Source organism: Megascapheus bottae, chromosome 15 (assembly GCF_031878675.1).
Source record: "Megascapheus bottae isolate mThoBot1 chromosome 15, mThoBot2.hap1, whole genome shotgun sequence".
Taxonomy (NCBI): domain Eukaryota; kingdom Metazoa; phylum Chordata; class Mammalia; order Rodentia; family Geomyidae; genus Megascapheus; species Megascapheus bottae.
In genome coordinates, this window is record NC_143523.1 from 23,000,698 (window position 1) to 23,019,588 (window position 18,891).

Below are 18,891 nucleotides of genomic sequence, written 5' to 3' on the forward strand. Positions count from 1 at the left end.
AGCTTTGAAAACCTAGCTTGTACTTCACCAATTAAAGAAAAGAAGCATGCACAGAAGAGTTCTATAACATTTGTTCTCATAACATTTTCCTAGCTTCTCCCAAACTGCCTGTATTTTCAATGTTTATTGTGTTCTTGTTATCTGCAGCCACACCCTAAAGCTTCACTCCATACTTTTACCCCAAGCTGCACGTATACAACTGTTATCTGTGGATTATCTGTGCATTTATTATGTATGCATCATCGTAAAGCTGTTGGCTTCCATGTGTCGTTAAGCTGCTTAGCTCAGGCTTGTCCAATTCATTCAGTTATGAGTCAGTGGTTTTTAAATTTCCACCCATACATTCGATTTATGCATGATTTAAGAAATGTCAGTCTCATAGAATACTTAAGCAACTCCTAAGCTAATCCATTTGAAAATGTTTATTTAATATAAATGTCCTCATCAATTCTAAACTATTGACTATGGAAACTCCCTCCCTCCCCCGCATAACTTTTCAAAAAGCTAGAAAGCTCAAATTCTAGAAAAGAGAGAAAACTCTCCGTTTTCTGCTGGCACCCTTAAGTTAGTTACAGTTGCAGTGCGGGGGTGTACAGCCCAGCATCTTTTTTCATTTAAGTCTGTCTTTGTCAAAACAAACTTTCTGGAAGGACTGAGTATTTTAGACAAGGCATGTTTCAGTTCAGACCCCAAGAAAGACTGAAGGCCCTTTCCATGATCGGCAGAAACTCTGACATAATCCCATTCCATGTGCTGAGATAAGCCAGATGTTACAATAAAAACTTGTAAGGCACTTTATGGCAGCAGATTCCTTTTCTTTTCTGCCTTAGTTTCTCCAGAGCAGGGTCCTCCTGCATTCCACAGCCGGTAAAACCAGTGCACACCAAAGCTCAGTGGTGAGCCAGGCCATCCTTCTCCACCTGGCCTGACCCTCTTGGTTGGGATGATGTTACTTTTCCTTTTTCTCTAAGGACTCGCCAGGCAGTGACTGTTGACCTGTCCAAAGCCAACTCCAATGACATTACCCAGAGGAGGAAATGCTGTTTTCCTAGCTTCTACCTACCTGGAGCAGTTAGAATTCATTTCTAACACCTTCCATCCTCCCATAACGAGAGGAAAAACTGTACTTGTGTCCTGTGTTGTCGAATGTAAGAGAAATGGTCAGCTGCCTTTAGTCCTTTTGTCTGCTGGGACTTGAAATCTTGAAAGGGTTTTATTCCCTAAGTATTACATGTTCTGGAAAGTTCCATTCCAAAACAGGAGGAACCTCAAGATACTTGTAAAAGCATGTTTTGGGGAGCCTGTCTTAGAGAGCCACTGCGAAGAAGAACCCAGTCCTGGCCCCTTAAACAGAGCCTGAGGTACCTGGCAGCTCCCATGGAAAGAGAAGAATACCAGGAGAGAAAGGCTGTCTGCTAATTTTTTTTTTTTATGTCAGTTCTGAGGCTTGAACTCAGGGCTGTGTGCTCTTGTTCAGCTTTTTCTTTCACTGTCGAACTCCAATTTCAGTTCTCAGATCTCAGCCTCCTGAGTAGCTAGGATTATAGGCATGAGCTCTGGGGCCCAGCATATATTAGCTAAATTTGTTTTTAGTTTTTGTCTGGGGGAGGGACTTGTAAGTTGATATTTTGCTAAATAATTTTCAAAGTCTTCAGGATTTATATTCTGTCATCTCTCTTCTGGGGATTTAAAACAGTAGGTTTAGGAAATTACCTTGTACTTTTCCTGTTCTCTCTGCCCTTAGTCGTCTCCATCTCTTCCTGTCCTTCCTCCTCTTCTAGGAATTGAACTCAAGACCTCATATTTCCTGAGCAAGTGTTCTAGCCACATCCTCAGCACTTTTGCTTTTACTTTCTCAGATTGGGTCTTATTTTAACTTTATCCAGGCCAGCTTCTATCCAAAATCCAGGTACCTCTACCTCCAGAGTAGTTGAGATTACTTGTAAATACCAACAGGCCTAGCTTCTGCCCAGGGTCAGGATCGAGGTCTTTTCAGTTCAGAGATCATAATGGAGGGAGCAACTTCTCAGAGGGGACTTCTGACAAGTCCTGGGGCCTTGGATGTGAGCACAGCCAGCTCACAGCCAGCTCACAGCCAGCAGGGGGAGGGAGCCAAGGAAACCAACCATTCCTCATGGCCTGCCATAGCCTCAGGTGCTACCCATAGATGACCTTGACAGAAACAGAGGGTGAGGAAGGGCTGGGGTCTTGGGCACAGAGCAGGTTGCAGGACAGAGCTAGGACTGACATTCAGTATCCTCCATCTGCGCCAAGCTCAGACTTTAACCCCAAATGTCATACTGGAAATTACTTATTAAGCTGGTTGATAACGGTAACAGTCAGGGAAAAGTTTATAGTTTGTGATCTTAGGAGATTAAAAAAAAATAAAGTATGTTCTGGCTGGTAGATATGTTGCTTATAAAAATTACTGGAGGTGGCGGCCAGGCACCGATGGCTAATGCCTGTAATACTAACTACTCAGGAGGCTGAGATCTGAGGGTCATGGTTCAAAACCATCCTGAAAGTCCATTAAGACTCATCTCCAGTTAACTGCCAGAAAACTGGACTTTGCTCTGTGGCTCAAGTAGTAGAGCCATAGTCTTGAGCTGAAGAGCTCAGGCACAGTGCCCAGGCCCAGAGTTGAAGGCCTACAACTATAAGTTAATAAAATAAAATTACTGGAAGGCTGAGTATGTGGTTTAGTGGTAGAGTGTTTTGTTTTTTTTTTTAAACCAGTCCTGGGGCTTGAACTGAGGACCTAGGCCCTGAGCTTCTTTTGCTCAAGGCTAGCACTCTACCACTTGACCCACAGCACCACTTCTGACTTTTTTTTGCTTGTTTATGTGGCACTGAGGCATTGAACCCACAGCTTCATGTTTGCTGAGCAAGCACTCTACCATTAAGCCACATTCTCGGCCCCCAAATTTATTATTTTAATAATAATACATTAGAGACACAAAGGGAAGAAAATGGAGGTCTAGACTATTTTTTTTTTTTTGCCAGTCCTGGGGCTTGAACTCAGGGCCTGAGCACTATCCTCAGGCCTTCTCAAGGCCAGCGCTTTACCACTTTAACCACAGTGTGCTGTGGGCTATGGAGACGGCAGGAGGATTGCAGATACTAATGCTTGGCTTGGAGGAATTAGGACAAGCTGGGAAGGGCAACTCTTTGAGGGAAAGAGGTGGTTAGTTGAGTTTTAGATGAGTGGAACTAAAGATTTTCATTATTATTGGTATAATACATTTTTTCTTTTTGGTTGGTCATGGGGCTTGAGCTCTGGGCCTGGGCGCTGTCACTGAGTTCTTCAGGTCAAGGCTACCGCCCTACCCCTTGAGCCACAGTGCCACTTTCAGCATTTCCTTAGGTTTTAGTAAGTTGTTTCAGAACATTTCTTAGACTGGCAGAGGAAGCTGCTGACTGCAGATCAGTGAACAAAACAGACACCAGCTCTCCCCTCCACAGTTCCCATTCTCAAAGTGTTTGGAGAATTCCCTTTCCATGGCTGCAGTCCCTTTCCTTCCATATGGAGTGAATTGTTTTTTTAGAAGCCAATGATGATTAAGACTCAAGCTATAGGGTCAGCTTTCCACAATGGCCTGGCATGAGTAATAGTTACTTTTCATTGTGTGCTCAGGGTAGGGAAGGCTGAGGTCAAGTCCATCCAAGTTATTTGTAAAGTAGAGGCCAGCTGACTTCCACTCTGCCTCACATGTGAATCACAGAACTGGGCAAGCTATGACTTCTGTACCTTCTAGGGTGTGGGTTTCTGGGCGATTCCACACTCATCCCAGCAGAGTAGGAGGTCAGTCAGTAAAAGAATTTATTGAGCCAGATTCTTCTCTGCTTCTGAGTCATTTTCTGGAAGTATGAAAGGTCCCCAAAAGAAACAGACATTAACTCTTTCGCATCACAGGAACCAAATTGTGAGAAATCAGTGGGGCTTCTGCTAATTTGTTACTTGATATTTCAGATATTGATATTATTAGTCAGTGAGATGAAATTTGAGAAAATGGACTATAAGAAGGAAAGTAATACCTACCTTGTCCCAACCCCAATGAGTTGTTTTAATAATGTAATAGTGTGCTAAGGAGTTTGCAAAGTGCTACATTTCCTTCCTTCCTTCCTCCTGCTGTCTTCCCCTCCCCCCCCCTCTCTCTCTCTTTTTCTTTCGCTTAGATACCACTCTTACGCAGGAATTGGACATCTGGCCGCTTCAGTCTCCTGGAAGATGGCCAGAAAATAAGAGAGGACCTTCAGATCACATCCCAAATAACTTGGAAAGCCCGTCACTAACACATGCCCTTTGCCCCCACAGAAGAACATCATTTGGAGCTGTTGACTTTTGTTTGTCTGGAAACATTTCATAATTTTGGTGATGTGTGTGAGGTCTTTCCTCTCCAACAGATTGTAAACAGTTATCTAGCAATGGTGGAGGAGAGCCTGGAGTTTGGCCTAGTGGTAGAGTTCTTGCCTAGCATATGTGAAGGCCTGGGTTTGATTCCTCAGTGCCACATACATAGAAAAAAAAATGCCAGCTGGGCACGGTGGCTCACGCCTATAATCCTGGCTACTCAGGAGGCTGGGATCTGAGAATCAAGGTTCAAAGCCAGCCCGGGCACAAAAAGACCTAAGACTCTTATCTCCAATTAACCTCTAGAAAATGGGAAGTGGGGCTTGGCTCAGGAACAACACCCAGGCACCCATGCCGAGTGCAAGCCTTATGACCCACAAAAAAAAAAAAAAGTCAGAAGTGGTGCTGTGGCTCAAGAGGTAAATCTCTAGCCTTGAGAAAACCCAAGGACAAAGCTCAGGCCCTGAGCCCAAGCCCAGGACTAGCAAAAAAAAAAAAAAGGAAAATCTGGGTCAGGGTCAGGGTCAGTGATAGGTCATTCACTTCATGTAAGACCCTGAGTTTTGACTGTCCCCCAACCCCCCATGAAGGGCGAAGTGGAGAAGGGTGAGTGGGGAAAGTGGGGGAAGAGAGAATGAATTTAAACTCTGTGTAGGAAGGATGTGGGAAATGTTCTACCCACTTCTCTTTTTTACTCTGGACTCAATTGTCTCATTATAGAATAATAATGTTTAAAAAGGCTCAGGAACAAACAAACTGCAAATTAAATACGTAAGGCATAATTCTCTTGCAGGATTTCATTAACATTTGGTAGATGGTCCACATTAGTATGCCAAAGTATACGCCTAACATGTTTTCCCACCTTCTTTTTCTCGGAGTCACTGGTGTCTGTCCTGTTGTATCTGAAGGCCCTTGATTTGATGCTCTGGTTGTGGTTACCATTCTTGTGAAAGGACTTGAGAGTCTGCATTTCCACCCACCAGTACCTGAGGGGAATCAGGAAAAGGAAGTCAGGAGGTCCCCAGTAAGAAACCTGCTGGGTGTCCACTGGTGGACACAGGCAGCTGCTGAGGTCTGGCTTTCTGGTGCTGCCAGCCACAAGAGTCAAGGAGATGGACACACCCACCACACATGATAGTTCTAGAAACTCACCCTGTGGAGTTGATCCAGGCTTCATTGAACTAGAAATGTGTACTCGATAGGGTATGCTCTGCTGAATGTCACCTGGAAGCCCTGCACACAGCACTTTCTTGCTCTTTCTATAGAGTCTTACTTTTCTGTGTACTTAAATCTTGATTCCAGGGCAGCTGCTCATGGGCAGTCAGTACACAGGTGCCAGAATGCCACAGTGAGCCTGTGGTCTTCTATCCAGTCCTGATCTTCAGGATGAGTATGGAGAATAAAAAATGCCCTATCTCAAGTCTCTACTTTTTAATGTCTATTATTATTATTATTATTAATTATTATTATTGTGGTATACAATGGGGTTACAGTTTCGTAAATCAGATAATGAGTACATTTCTTTTTGGACAATGTTATCCCTTTACTCTTTCACATTTTTCCCCCCTGTCCTTGCCTATAAGTTATATAATTCCCTTTCTTTCTTTTCTTCCTTTCCTTTCCCTTTCCCTCCCTCCCTCCCTCCCTTCCTTCCTTCCTTTTTTCTTTTTTGTTGGTCGTGGGACTTGAACTCTGGGCTTAGCGCTGCTCCTGAGCACTTCAGCTCAATGCTATCTCTCTGTCTCTTGAACCATAGCCTTCCTTCCAGTTTTCTGGTGGTTAAATTGGAGCTAATAGTCTCACAGCCTTTAGTGCCTTTATATTGTGACTTAATTGTTGCCATTTCTGACACTTTGGGCCTTCCTTTCCAGCTTGTGAAGCATGGAGGCTGGCTCAGTGGTCCGCGCCATCTTTGACTTCTGCCCAAGCGTTTCAGAGGAGCTGCCACTCTTTGTGGGGGATATTATCGAGGTGTTGGCCGTGGTGGATGAATTTTGGCTTCTAGGGAAGAAGGAGGATGTTACAGGTAAGAAGCTCATATTTCTTCCCATGCACAATAGACCTGATCCCTCTGTCTTTCCATTCTAACCGAGAAGGTTAAATGAGAACGGGAGCCAGGAACTTCGGAATGCTTTCATGTTGTCCTTCTGCCTGCACACTGCAGGAAACTGTGAGGACAGTTTCTTTTGTCATTAGTGATCTCTTTCCTTATCAATTCCTTTAGGACACTGAAGGGTTGGATACAGTTAGTTTTCTACTCAAATCTTTTTCTTTCCCTTTCAAGTGCTTTATTCTTTGCATTCAGTGCTAGTATTTCTCTTTTCAAAGTGCGTATTATTTCTTCTTCAGAACCCCCATTATCATTGCTTTTCATAGCTGCATCACCTCTGATTGATGAATCTAGGGTGCTCTCCACCCCCTTCCTCTGGTTATCTTCTCTCGTTTCCTGTCTTGTGATTCATTCTTTGCAGGGCAGCCTGGTTCATCTTGTTCTCTCCTTCCTAGATCTATGGCTGATCCAACCTAAAGTCACCCCTACCCTGCAAGATTCTTATCTCAGAAATAGAACTTCTCCTTATACACAGACAGAAAAATAAACTTCAGAGCCAGGCACGGTGGCTCATGCCTGTAATCCTAGCTACTCAGGAGGCTGAGATCTGAGGATCAGAGGTTCAAAGCCATCCCAGGCACAAAAGGACCTGAGACTCTTATCTCCAATTAACTTCTAGAAAATGAGAAGTGGGGCTTTGCTCAAGGATAGGGCAGTAGCCTTGAGCTGAAGAGTTCCGAGACAGTGCCCAGGCCCAGTTTAAGCCCCATGATCTCCCCCCAACCCCCCCCCCCAAATACAATTCAACATTGAAAGAGTCTTTAGCTCTCATTTCCTGTATCCAGAAGCTGGAAATGTTTTCTTCTTTTTCTACTTCTACCTTGCTTAACCCTGTTTTATTAAAATAAACCCTTGTAAAAACGCCACAAAAATTTCAGTATTCAGTGTGCTTGCTTTAATTTTTTTAGGACAGTTTCCTAGCAGTTTTGTGGAGATTGTGACCATCCCCAGTCTAAAGGAGGGAGAGAAGCTGTTTGTTTGCATCTCTGAGTTTGTGTCCCAGGAACTGAGCAGTCTTCCCCTCCACCGAGGTAAGCCTCTCATCAGAATAGAGCATGCCAGCATGCAAGCTGCAATGTGCCCATTCTGACAGCTAGGCCTCTTGAAAAACAAAGCAAAACATACAAAGGAATCCTGAAAAGAAGTCCATGAAACTCTTATCTCCAGTTAACTACCAAAAAGCTGGAAGTGGAGGGGTTGCTCAGGTGGTAGAATGCTGGTCTGGAGAGGAAAAGCTATTCTGTAAATGTCTTTGGTTATTTAATATCTGGAAGATGAAATAGGTGGAGAGATTATGGCAGGAACTGAAGTCTGTGCTAGGGTAGCCCCAGGTAAGATGGAGGAAGAACAGGAGCACTTGGGCTTCTATCAGTCTGTCCAGCAAATGTGGACCACATGGCATCTGGGTGCCTGGACCCTTGTTTGTATAAAGAAGGGGTGGAAGAATGTATTGTGCAGAAATATACAGTGTGGGCCTGAAGTGTGGTCTAGTGGTAGAGTGCTTGCCTAGCTTGCACAAAGATCCAGGTTCAATTCCTTGGTACCACATACTTAGAAAAAGCCAGAAGTGATACTGTGGCTCAAGTGGTAGAGCTCTAGCCTTGAGAAAGTCCAAGGACAGCGCTCAGGTCCTAAGTATAAGCCCCAGGACTGGCAAAAGAAAAGAAAAAAAATACACAGTGTGTCCATAATATCCTGAGGAATTTGAGGATATGGCTTCTGGAATTAGCTGTTTTGCATCACAGATCTTCTTATATATATTTTCAAGCCAGATTCAGAAAATAATCTTCATGCATGCTAGGTAAACACTGTACCACTAGGCCAAACTCCCAGCCCAAGAGAGGAAGATTTTTTCATGATGCTTGTGTTGGGAAGACTGATGTATGTCTTCTTACCTCATTTTGAAGTTAAAATCTACCTTAGAAATTCTAAAAGAGAGACTCCAAAGACTCTGCCCTTGACCATGAAGTTATGAGTGGCCTGTATCCAGACAGCCAATAGTTTTAGGCCCAGCCTGGCCCTGGAATTTATAGGTCTTAACTCCCTATTAACCAGCTAAGCCTAAGAAGCTTAATGTTGTAAATGGACTCTAAAGGAAGAGGATATAGGGAAAAATACACAAGAGAGAGAGACCAGAAGAACATGAGTTTCCTGTCATTCCAGCCTGTTCTTGTCTCTAAGGTAGCTACTGCTCATGAGCAGCCGGGGTCAGCTAGCTCTGCTCTGCCATGCCCTTCATGAGTCGTTCAGTTCAGTATGGCTTCCCATTTGGAAAAGGATGTTTTCATGCATGAGGTAGGTTGATGTACGTATGCAATTTGTCTTTTTCTGGGAAGATTAGCTTGATACATTGCAATGATTTTAATCCCTAGTGCTTTCTATACATGGCAGGTCACGTCAACACAGATTAATTTTGTTACTTGGACACAAAGTCACTATAAAATGGAAGTATGGTTTTATTCCCCATGTCGTTTATTGAGCTCAGATCTGGGTTTCCAGGTTTTCAAGGCCTGTGCTTGAGACAGCCCTTCTGCTTCCTCACTGAAAGCCACTTCCATTAGATCATCTGTTTAACTCGAGTAATTTACTTCGCTTCATCTCTGCCCTCTAGACTGTTTATCCTGATCCCTGTGATTGGTTTTTCAAAGTTATCTTTAGGAACCCTCACTGCAGCAATTATCGATGATTATGTCAGAGTTGTAATGTTGAAGAGTAGGTTGGGATAGTGTTGGACATATGTCATGTTTTACCATGCTGCCTTTTAGTTGTTAATTTAGTTACCTTTCAGAAGTAGCTTTAGGGGTCTGAAGCTGGCCAAACTCCTGGCCCCCTTGAATTTATTTTGAAGTATAAACTATTCTTAATAATTTGGAAGACAAGAAAGTGGATTAATAAAACTGAAGATTCTGGGCTGGGAGTTTGACTTTGTGCTTGCCTAGCATGCACAAAACCCTGGGTTTGATTCTTTAGCACCACATACACTGAAAAGGCTGGCAGTGGTGCTGTGGCCCAAGTGGTAGAGCTGTAGCCTTGAGAAAGCCTGAGGACAGTGCCAGGGCCCTGAGTTCAAGCCCCAAGACCAGCAAGGAGAAGGAAAGAAGAGGAAGGAGGAAGAAAAGGAGGAGGAGGCGGAGGAGGAGAAAGAGGAAGAAAAATTAAAAGAAGAATTAGGCTTAATAAGAAAAACAACAGTGGCATCAACATCTGGTGAGGACAAGAATTCTGCTATTCCTAGATTTAGGTCCATTCAATATTTACAACCTTGGACTAGTTATTAAACCTCTCATCTTCCCTTCTTTTTCTAAAAAATAAGGCTTTAGTCATGTGGATTAAATAAATTTAGGCATGCAACACCTTGATCTGGGAAGAAAGAAGCAGTCAATAAAATGTTAACTATTATTTGGGTCCTGAGGCTGCATGATCAGCTTTGGGGCCAGTTTTCCCATAATTCTGTGTATTTTCCCCAGAGAAAGTTGAGTCACCAGGGGCTCTTCCAGCAGGTGTCACCCTTCCATTTTTTTCCTGAAAGCCACAAGTATTTTGGACTGCTCTTGAATTTGGTCACACCTTTCTAATTTGACCCTAGATTGGTGTTCTAGAAGTCTGGAAAACCTTCCTTCCTAAGGGATACCCAGGATTCCAGAGGAATATTTTTTATACAGCTGATGAAAGTGAGAGACTTGCACAGACAAAACCACACACACACACACTTAGGAACAATCAGGATTATAAAGTAAGGCTCTAGTGCACTAAATTAGCATGCCTTCTAGGATCAAAGTTGAGGGTGTTTTTTTTTTTATTGTTGTTATGTTTTGAAATTCATCTTTATCTATAGAATATAGAAATAGCCAACAGAATAACAGTTTGCCAGGTAGTAAAGCTTATCAAAACATTCCTTCTGCAGAAAGTAGACAGGCAAACAAGCTCCATTATGTGAGTTCATGGGGATCTCACCAAACAAAGAAAACACTGTTATTGCATAGCTCCAAGAGAGCCAGTCATTTCAAAGCCAGTAGAGTGGGAGTTAGGCATGCTTTGATTTCCTATTCATCCAGGGGCCCATTGTCTGTGAAGAGTCACCACCAGTGAGCTCCCGCTGAGGCCTTGGTGGCAGGCCTCAGGATCAGTGGAAGAGAAAACACTCGTAATTCTCAGCACCTCTAAGCAGTGGATATGGGTCATAAATTAAAGGAATATAGAACTATAGGACCAAACCAAGCATGGTGGTCGGTGGTACATTCCTGTAATTTCAGCTACTTAGCAAGAATAGAACACAAACAGGACTTAAATGACAGAGTGCTTGCTTGCCATATGTGAGGTCCTTAGTTCTGTATCCCATATTACAAAAAAACAAAAAGCCAGGAACTGGTAACTCATGCCTGGAATCTTAGTTACTCAGGAGGCTGAGATCTAAGGATCACAGTTTGAAGCCAGCCCAAGTAGGAAAGTCTGAGATTCTTATCTCCAGTTAACCACTAGAAAACTGGAAGTGGTGCTGTGGCTCAACATGGTCGAGTGCAGGCCTTAAGTGAAAAAGATGAGACAACACCTAGGCCCTGAGTTCAAGACCCACGACCAAACAACAACAAACAAAAAAAAAAAAAAAAAGAAAAAGAAAGAAAAATGGGAAGAAAAGGAAAAGGAAAGGGATGCAGGACTTAAGGAGACTACTTTTCAAGAGTATCCATCAAGTTTGTGAAAATGTATCAAGTACCTACCACTAAGTCTAACACCTTATGTTAGTTGTTACACAGTATATTAATATGCAAGTAGAGAATTAGTGATTCAAAACAGTCATTTCTTTTATAGGCCACCGATGGCCAAGATGAATGTGAGTTTCTAAAGTTTTGTAAAGATGTCAGAGATACTGGGCCGGGAGTTTGGCCTAGTGGTTAAAGTGCTTGTCTAGCATGCATGAAGACCCGGGTTCGATTCCTCGGTACCACATACATAGAAAAAAGCCAGAAGTGGTGCTGAGGCTCAAGTGGTAGAGCTCTAGCCTTGATAAAGTCCAAGGACAGTGCTCAGGCTCTGAGCTCAAGCCCAGGACTGGCAAAAAAAAAAAAAAAAGATGTCAGAGATACTATAACATGAGTAAATGCTTAGATTTCATAACGACATGATTTGTATGGGAAACAACAATAACAAAAAAATGTGCCCTTGTGGCTAGACATGGAGATACATGACTTATAATTCTAACATGTAGGAGGAGGTTGAGGCTGGAGAATCCCAAGAAGCCCACTGAGCCTCATAATGACACCTTGTCCTAAAAGCAAAGAAAACAAAATTCCCCTATGTGGAATAGGGTCTCAGACCCTAGGTGCCTCATACCAGGTGTGTGGTGGAGAGGAGTTATGACTGAGTGGCTATGAACATGAAGTTGCAGTAGATGAAAACAAAGGAAAGCCTTTTAGGGCTTGAACGCAGGGCCTGAAGGGGTTTGGCCCTAAGCCTTTCAGCCCAAGGCTAGTGCTCTACCACTTGGAGCCACAGCACCACTTGCAGTTTTCTGGTGGTTAACTGGAGATAAAGAGTCTCACAGATTCTCTGCCTGGGCTGGCTTTGAACCGAGATCCTCAGATCTCAGCCTCCTGAGTAGCTAGGATTACAGGTGTGAGCCACTGACTCCTGGTGCCAAATGAATCTCTTTAGAGTGTGGGCAGAGCAAACTTCTGTTGTGCTCTTTCAGACAATGGGGATCGGATTGTTAAGCCGTTGGGGGCCGGGAGTTTGGCCTAGTGGTTAAAGTGCTTGCCTAGCATGCATGAAGACCTGGGTTCGATTCCTCGGTACCACATACATAGAAAAAAGCCAGAAGTGGTGCTGAGGCTCAAGTGGTAGAGCTCTAGCCTTGAGAAAACCCAAGGACAGTGCTCAGGCCCTGAGCTCAAGCCCAGGACTGGCAAAAAAAAAAAAAAAAAAAAAAAAAAAGAAGCCCTTGGGTGGTAGGCTCTCTGTGACTCATGGTGAAAGCTTGTTAAAGTTGGTACATTTGCAAGTTGTAATTGGCATGAATCGTTTGATAGGCTGGAAGAAACCATGTTTTGGGGCAGCATTTATTGTATTAACTATTAAACTTGGAAATTTAAGCTAGGCACCAGTGGCTTACAACTATAATCTTAGCTAACCAAGAGGCTGAGATCTGAGGATCACAGCTCCAAGCCAGCCTAGATAGACAAATCTATGATACTCTTACCTCTAAAAAACCAGCAAAACGCCAGAATTAGAGGCCTGCATCAAATCGTAGAATACAAGTTGTGAGCAAAAAAGCCAAATGAGAGTGCAAGGCCCTAAGTTCAAGGCTCAGTATCAGCTCAAAAAAGAACAAAACATAGGGAATTTTAAAAGTATTTCATTCACTAAAAATTCTGTTATATATTAACATAAGAAGTGTTAATGAAAAATCACGGAAGCTTTCCCAACAAAAAAATAACATTGAGGAATAACATTGGTATACATATATATATACATATACATATATATACATATACAGATATATATGTATATATATATATAGCCAGTCCTGGGCTTGAGCTCAGGGCCTGAGCACTGTCCTTGGACTTTTTCAAGGCTAAAGCTCTACCACTTGAGCCTCAGCACCACTTCTGTCTTTTTTCTACATATCTGGTACCGAGGATTCAAATCCAGGTCTTCATGCATGCTAGGCAAGCACTCTACCACTAGGCCAAACTCCCGGCCCTGGTTTATATTTTTGTAAATATTTTTAATGTCTGACTTAATGAAAGAAAGATGGATTTCCATATTTGCATCTGTGTTTCATCTATTACAGTATGTTGTTTTGGATTGAAGTATATTGAAAAAATATTTAATGGGAGGCAATCAGAGTATCTTACTAGTCTTTTCAAGACATTACGAATTATTCTTTGCTATCACACCAAAATCAATGTGTGGTAGTTTCTTTAGAGCTAATCACAGTGCTGGACCCAGAAGAGTATCAGTGAACTTTTCATAGTATTGTGCTAATGTTAATTCACCCATCTTGCTTTTGAAATGAGCCTTTTGGTCATAAATGATTTTATAACACCAGGCATTGGTCATTTGGAAAAATATTGATTCAGGGGCCAGGAGTTTGGCCTGGTGGTAGAGTGCTTGCCTAGGATGCACGAAGACCTGGATTTGATTCCTCAGTACCACATACATAGAAAAAAAATATTGATTCAATGAGTTACTCCGTTTTTTCAAATGTTGACTTTTTATTATAAACATAAAAATATATTGTTAATATTATTTTTAAGTCTTCAAGTATGAGAATGCAGTCAGTTTCATGTTGGTATTCTGAATTTTCCAAAATAATCACATTTAGGATAGAAATTGGAATCTTAACATTAGCAGCAAGTACTGTGGTGTTTGTTTTACTTTTTGGGGGGAGGGGAATGGTCCTGGGCTTTAAATTCTGGACAGTGTCCCTGAGCTTCTTTTGCTCAAGGCTCGTGCTCTACCATTTGAGGCACCGAGCCACTTCTAGCTTTTTCTGACTGGTTTATTGGAGCTTATGGTTTCTGCCCTGGGCTGGCTTTGAACCACGATCCTCAGATCTCAGCCTCCTGAAGAGCTAGGATTACAGGCGTGAGCCACCAGCACCTGGTCCTGTTTGTTTTCCTTGTGGTTACAAACTCATTTGTTTTTGTTTCAGAGAAACTGTCTGCCAGTATCCAAGCCCAAATAACCATAACTGTCTGTCAGTCATTATTATACATAAACAGTGTTTAGTGGAAAAAGCTTCTTGTTCAAGTGTCTAACTCAGCTAATCCAGTGCTTTGCTGCACGATAGCCTTGAACTTGATTCCTATTTTATTACACAGAATATTACAAAATGCATATCCTTGAGGGTTACAATCTAATACAACAAGGGCCGGCCGGGAGTGTGGTGTAGTGGAAGAGTGCTTGCCTGCCATGCATGAAGCCCTAGGCTTGATTTCTTGGTACCACATATACAGAAAAAGCTGAGACTGGAACTATGGCTCAAGCAGTAGAGTGCTAGACTTGAGAAAGCTCTGAGTCCAAAGCCTCAGGACTGACAATACACACACACACACACACACACACACACACACACACACACACACACACACACACACACAAATAATTTACATTGCTTCAAGGGCATTCTTACCAGAAATTTCTAGTTTTTGCATGAGTCATTGGTGGTGAGGATACAGTGACTATGTACTGATCATAGTGTGTGTGTGTGTGTGTGTGTGTGTTTGTACTGGGACTTTAACTTCGGGTCTGAACATACTCCCATAGTTGTTATTTTTTTGTTGTTGTTTTGTTTTGTTTTTGCTTAATGCTGATCCTCTACCACTTGAGCCACAATTGCACTTTTGGCACTTTTTGCTCGTTGATTGAGTCCCATGGATTTTCTTGCCTAGGATGGCTTTGAACTTCTGTCCTCAGGTCTCAACCTCCCCAGTAGCTAGTATTACGGCATGACCCACCAGTTCCTGGCTGACAGTGACCATTTATATACTTTGTTGCCACTGGTCTGTTTTATACATTGCCAGCAAATTTACCTCCACCCCCTCTAACGCTTACTCCTAGTGCTTTTGCACAATTGTCACAAATGTCGACATAGTGAAAAATGTAGATCAGGCCTAAAAATACTGGCTCCCTCCCGTAGCCTCTGAAAGGATCTCAAGAATCCACTCCTGGGATTCAGTGTCTCACATTTTGAAAACACTAGGTCTATAGGAATATTCCAGTTCACCAACTTGTTTTGGGTGTTCATGTTTTTAAAATCAGGTATATATGTTCCCAGAACTGACAGATGCTGAACATGCTGAGTTCCATTACCAGCCATAGTTATATTGTGCTGGGCAACAGCTGACGCCATTTTCTTCTTATTTTCCCTCAGGTGACCTGGTGATTCTGGATGGCTCCCCCACAGCTGGCTGGCTGCAGGGCCGAAGCTGCTGGGGTGCTCGTGGCTTCTTCCCATCTTCCTGTGTTCGAGAGCTCTGCCTTTCTTCTCAAAGTCAGAAATGGCACTCCCAGAGTATCCAGCTTCAAATTCCTGAATATTCCATGGGACAAGCTCGGGCCCTGATGGGGCTTTCTGCCCAGCTGGATGAGGAGCTGGACTTCAGGGAAGGGGATGTGATCACCATTATTGGAGTTCCTGAGCCAGGCTGGTTTGAAGGGGAGCTAGAGGGCCGAAGAGGCATTTTCCCAGAAGGTTTTGTAGAGCTTTTGGGTCCTCTGAGGACTGTGAATGAGTCTGTAAGTTCTGGAAGTGGAGATGACCGCGCTGCTAACGGTGACACAGAAATCCCTATAGGAGAAGAGCGAGGGCTTGCTGAGGATGGTGAAGGTGAACGAGGAGGTTCATACGGAATTGCGCTCTACAGATTCCAAGCTCTAGAGCCAAATGAGTTGGATTTTGAGGTTGGGGACAAAATTCGAATCCTGGCAACCTTGGACGATGGCTGGCTAGAAGGACAGCTAAAGGGCAGGACCGGCATTTTTCCTTACCGGTTTGTAAAGTTATGCCCTAACACCAGGCCCGAGGAAGCCCCAACCCCCCTACAAGAAGGGGGCCTCACCAAGACCCAGGAGGGCTGTTTGGATGGTCTGGAGAAGTCACTAGTAGTGGAGGAACGGAAACAGGAATCGCAAGAGTACCCAGTGGAGCAGCCCAGCCACGTTCCTTCTGACACATGCATTTCTCCTTCGGAGCACTGGGCTCCTGAACAAAATGAAAATCAGCCCTGTGGTCAAGAGGCAGGCACCCCAGGAGCAGAGGGGCTCCCCAGAAGCTCATGTGAGGGTCCCGAAGAGCCTCTTGCTAAAGATACTTCCATGGCGAAGCCTTTGGAGGGGGTCAATGGTGTTTCTTCCCAACCTCAAGTACCTTTATATCCCCAAGTGCCGACAAATCAGTATTATTCTACATTAGGAGTGCGAAGCTCAGAACAGTATTCTGACCTTCTTCCTCTGGAAGGCAGGACCAGAGACTACTCCAGCCTTCCTCACAAAAGAACATATGCCCAGCAAAGAGCCCTTCAGAGGCCAGGGCCTCCCCTCCATAGGGCTTCTTCCCTTACTGCCTCCAGAACAGCAAAACCCAGCCAGTGGAGCCCTCAGCTCCATGCCGTGGCCTGGGATGCTAAGAAGCACTTCACGACCAGAGAAAATGCCAACAGCGTCTGCTCTAAGTTAGAGAGCTCACAGAGCGGCCTGGGCCCCCAAGGGAAGGAGCCCACCACAGATGCCACCACACTGTTACCGGGACACAGTGCTGACCTAGATTCTAAGTGGACACAACAGCTGATCGAGTTTGAGAAGAGCCTGTCAGGGCCTGGCACTGAGTCAGAGAAAATTTCACGCCACTTTTCCATCATGGACTTTAATTCTGAGAAGGATATTGGGCAAGGCTCTTCCAAGTTCATCCCCCCTCAAGAGCCCCTGGTAAGGAAGAAAGTCCTGAGGCCACCGCCACCCAGACCCTCTACTCCAGTGTTCACGTCGCCACACTTGCTAGCTGACCAGAGCCCCAAGCCTGTGCCCCTCTTGGCCATGCGGCCCTCTCGCCCAGCTCCCCTGCCTCCCTCTACACAGCCCAGGGTGAACGCAGCCCTCCCCAGGCCCCTCTCTGCTCATCATCCTGGCTGGGAGGCCCTTGAAAAGGAGGCCCCTGAGCATGTGGAAAGGAGTCTGGAGCAGACTTTCCCGTGTCCCTCAGTGCTGGTGAGGATTCAGGAGGTGGAGCAGGACCTGCAAATGTACACCAGGGCTCAGGAGGAGCTTAGCTCCATGCTGGAGGAGAAGCGGGATGAGTCCTTACAGGCAGAGGCCCTTGAGAGTCTTGAGTCATGTGAGAGTAACATTCAAAGTCTAAATCTGGAGCTCCAGCAACTCAGAGGTAAGTGACCAGGAAATGCTGGAAACTTGTGGACACTCACCTGTCCCGTGCGGTTGATGCCTTTGATCACAGAGGACGAACTGTGTTTTCGTTATCAATTACTTAGGCCATCATCACAATTAAGATTACTGTGATCTACGTGCCAGTGTCTCACATCCATATTTCTTTAGCTACTCAGGAGGCTGAGGTCTGAGAATTGTGGTTTGAAGCCAGCCTGGACAAGTCTATGAGACTCTTATTTCCAGTTACCCACCAAACAGCCAGAAGTAGAGTTGTAGCTCAAGTGGTAGCATGCTAGCCTGGAGCAAGAAAGCTCAGAAACAGTTCCCAGGCTATGAGTTCAAGACCCAAGACCAGAACAAAAACAAAAAAAAAGGTTGTTTTGCTTTGCTCTATCCAATGATCAGTGTGTCCTCTGACTTTATTTGCTATTCAGATACAGAAGCTCAAAATCAGAAACGTATGTACTCATTGTTGTGTGTACCTCCTCTACTGCTGTGGTGTCTGTGATATGGTGTGTAGGAGATTTCTAAGTGTATCTTTCCTAAACCTGCCTTACTGGGACGTGCAGTCTGAGTCTCCTGAGAAAACCAGATGTTCTATCTCTGTGCTCTAGGCATGATCCAGGCACTTGATCCCAATAACAGCTAGCATTTACTACTTTTAGTAAATATTTGTGGCCATTTGTTTACACAAACAATGCTCAAAGTTTCCTTACAGGTACTGGATTAGTTCAAATGGCATCCTCGTAGAGGAGGGAACTAAGATGCAGAGGGATAAAGTGATTTGCTAAAGGAGCTAAGATTTAAGCATGTGTGTTTTACTTCTACTGTTTATTGTTTCTACCTTGCACATTCAAAAACTTGTGTTCTGCGATCATTCTCTAGAGATTTCATATTCACTAGGCTCTCAGGAGACATAATTTAGAAACTAGGAAGAGAGATGGAGCGAACAGCAGTTGGCCCAGAGCCCTAGGAGAACAGGACACTTCACTTGTGACCTATGTGCCAGAGACCTCTGAAGCTGCATGTCATCAAGAAAGAACATGACATAGGGTGTGGCTGCATATGTTTGTAATTCTGGGTACTTTGGAAGGTGCAGATAGGAGAATCTCAATTGCATGTCAGACTGGGTAAAAAAGTTAGTAAAGATTCTCTCTCAAAGAGCTGGGTGCAGTGGCTCATGCCTGTGATCCTGGCTACTCAGATCACGGTTTGAAGCCAGATCGGGCACTAAAGTCCGTGAGACTTATCTCCAATTAACCAGCAGGAAAAACTGGAAGTGGTACTGTGCTTCAAGGGGTAGGGTGGTAGCCTTGAGCTGAAGAGCTCCGGGACAACACCTAGGCTCAGGGGTAGGGTGGTAGTTTTGAGCTGAAGAACTGAGGGACAGTGCCCAGGCCCCCAGAGTTCAAGCCCCATACCGACCAAAAAACAAAGACAAGCTGGATGGAGTGATTCACACTTGTAATCCTGGCTATGCAGGAAACAGAAGTAGGAGGGTCAATATCTATGGCTTCTTAGGCAAAATTATAAGACCCTATCTGAA

The 18,891-nt window shown here is 44.1% G+C and overlaps 1 protein-coding gene across 1 annotated transcript in view; it reads left to right on the forward strand.

Moving 5' to 3' along the window:
• Positions 1-18,891, forward strand: part of Dnmbp (dynamin binding protein) — a 76,224-nt gene that overhangs the window by 18,104 nt on the left and 39,229 nt on the right. Inside the window, exons 2-4 of the mRNA XM_090346086.1 lie at positions 6,223-6,377; positions 7,370-7,492; positions 15,337-17,343. Coding sequence (XP_090202212.1) covers positions 6,233-6,377; positions 7,370-7,492; positions 15,337-17,343 — 2,275 coding nt within the window. The 5' untranslated portion in view covers positions 6,223-6,232. The remainder of the gene's footprint in view (positions 1-6,222; positions 6,378-7,369; positions 7,493-15,336; positions 17,344-18,891) is intronic.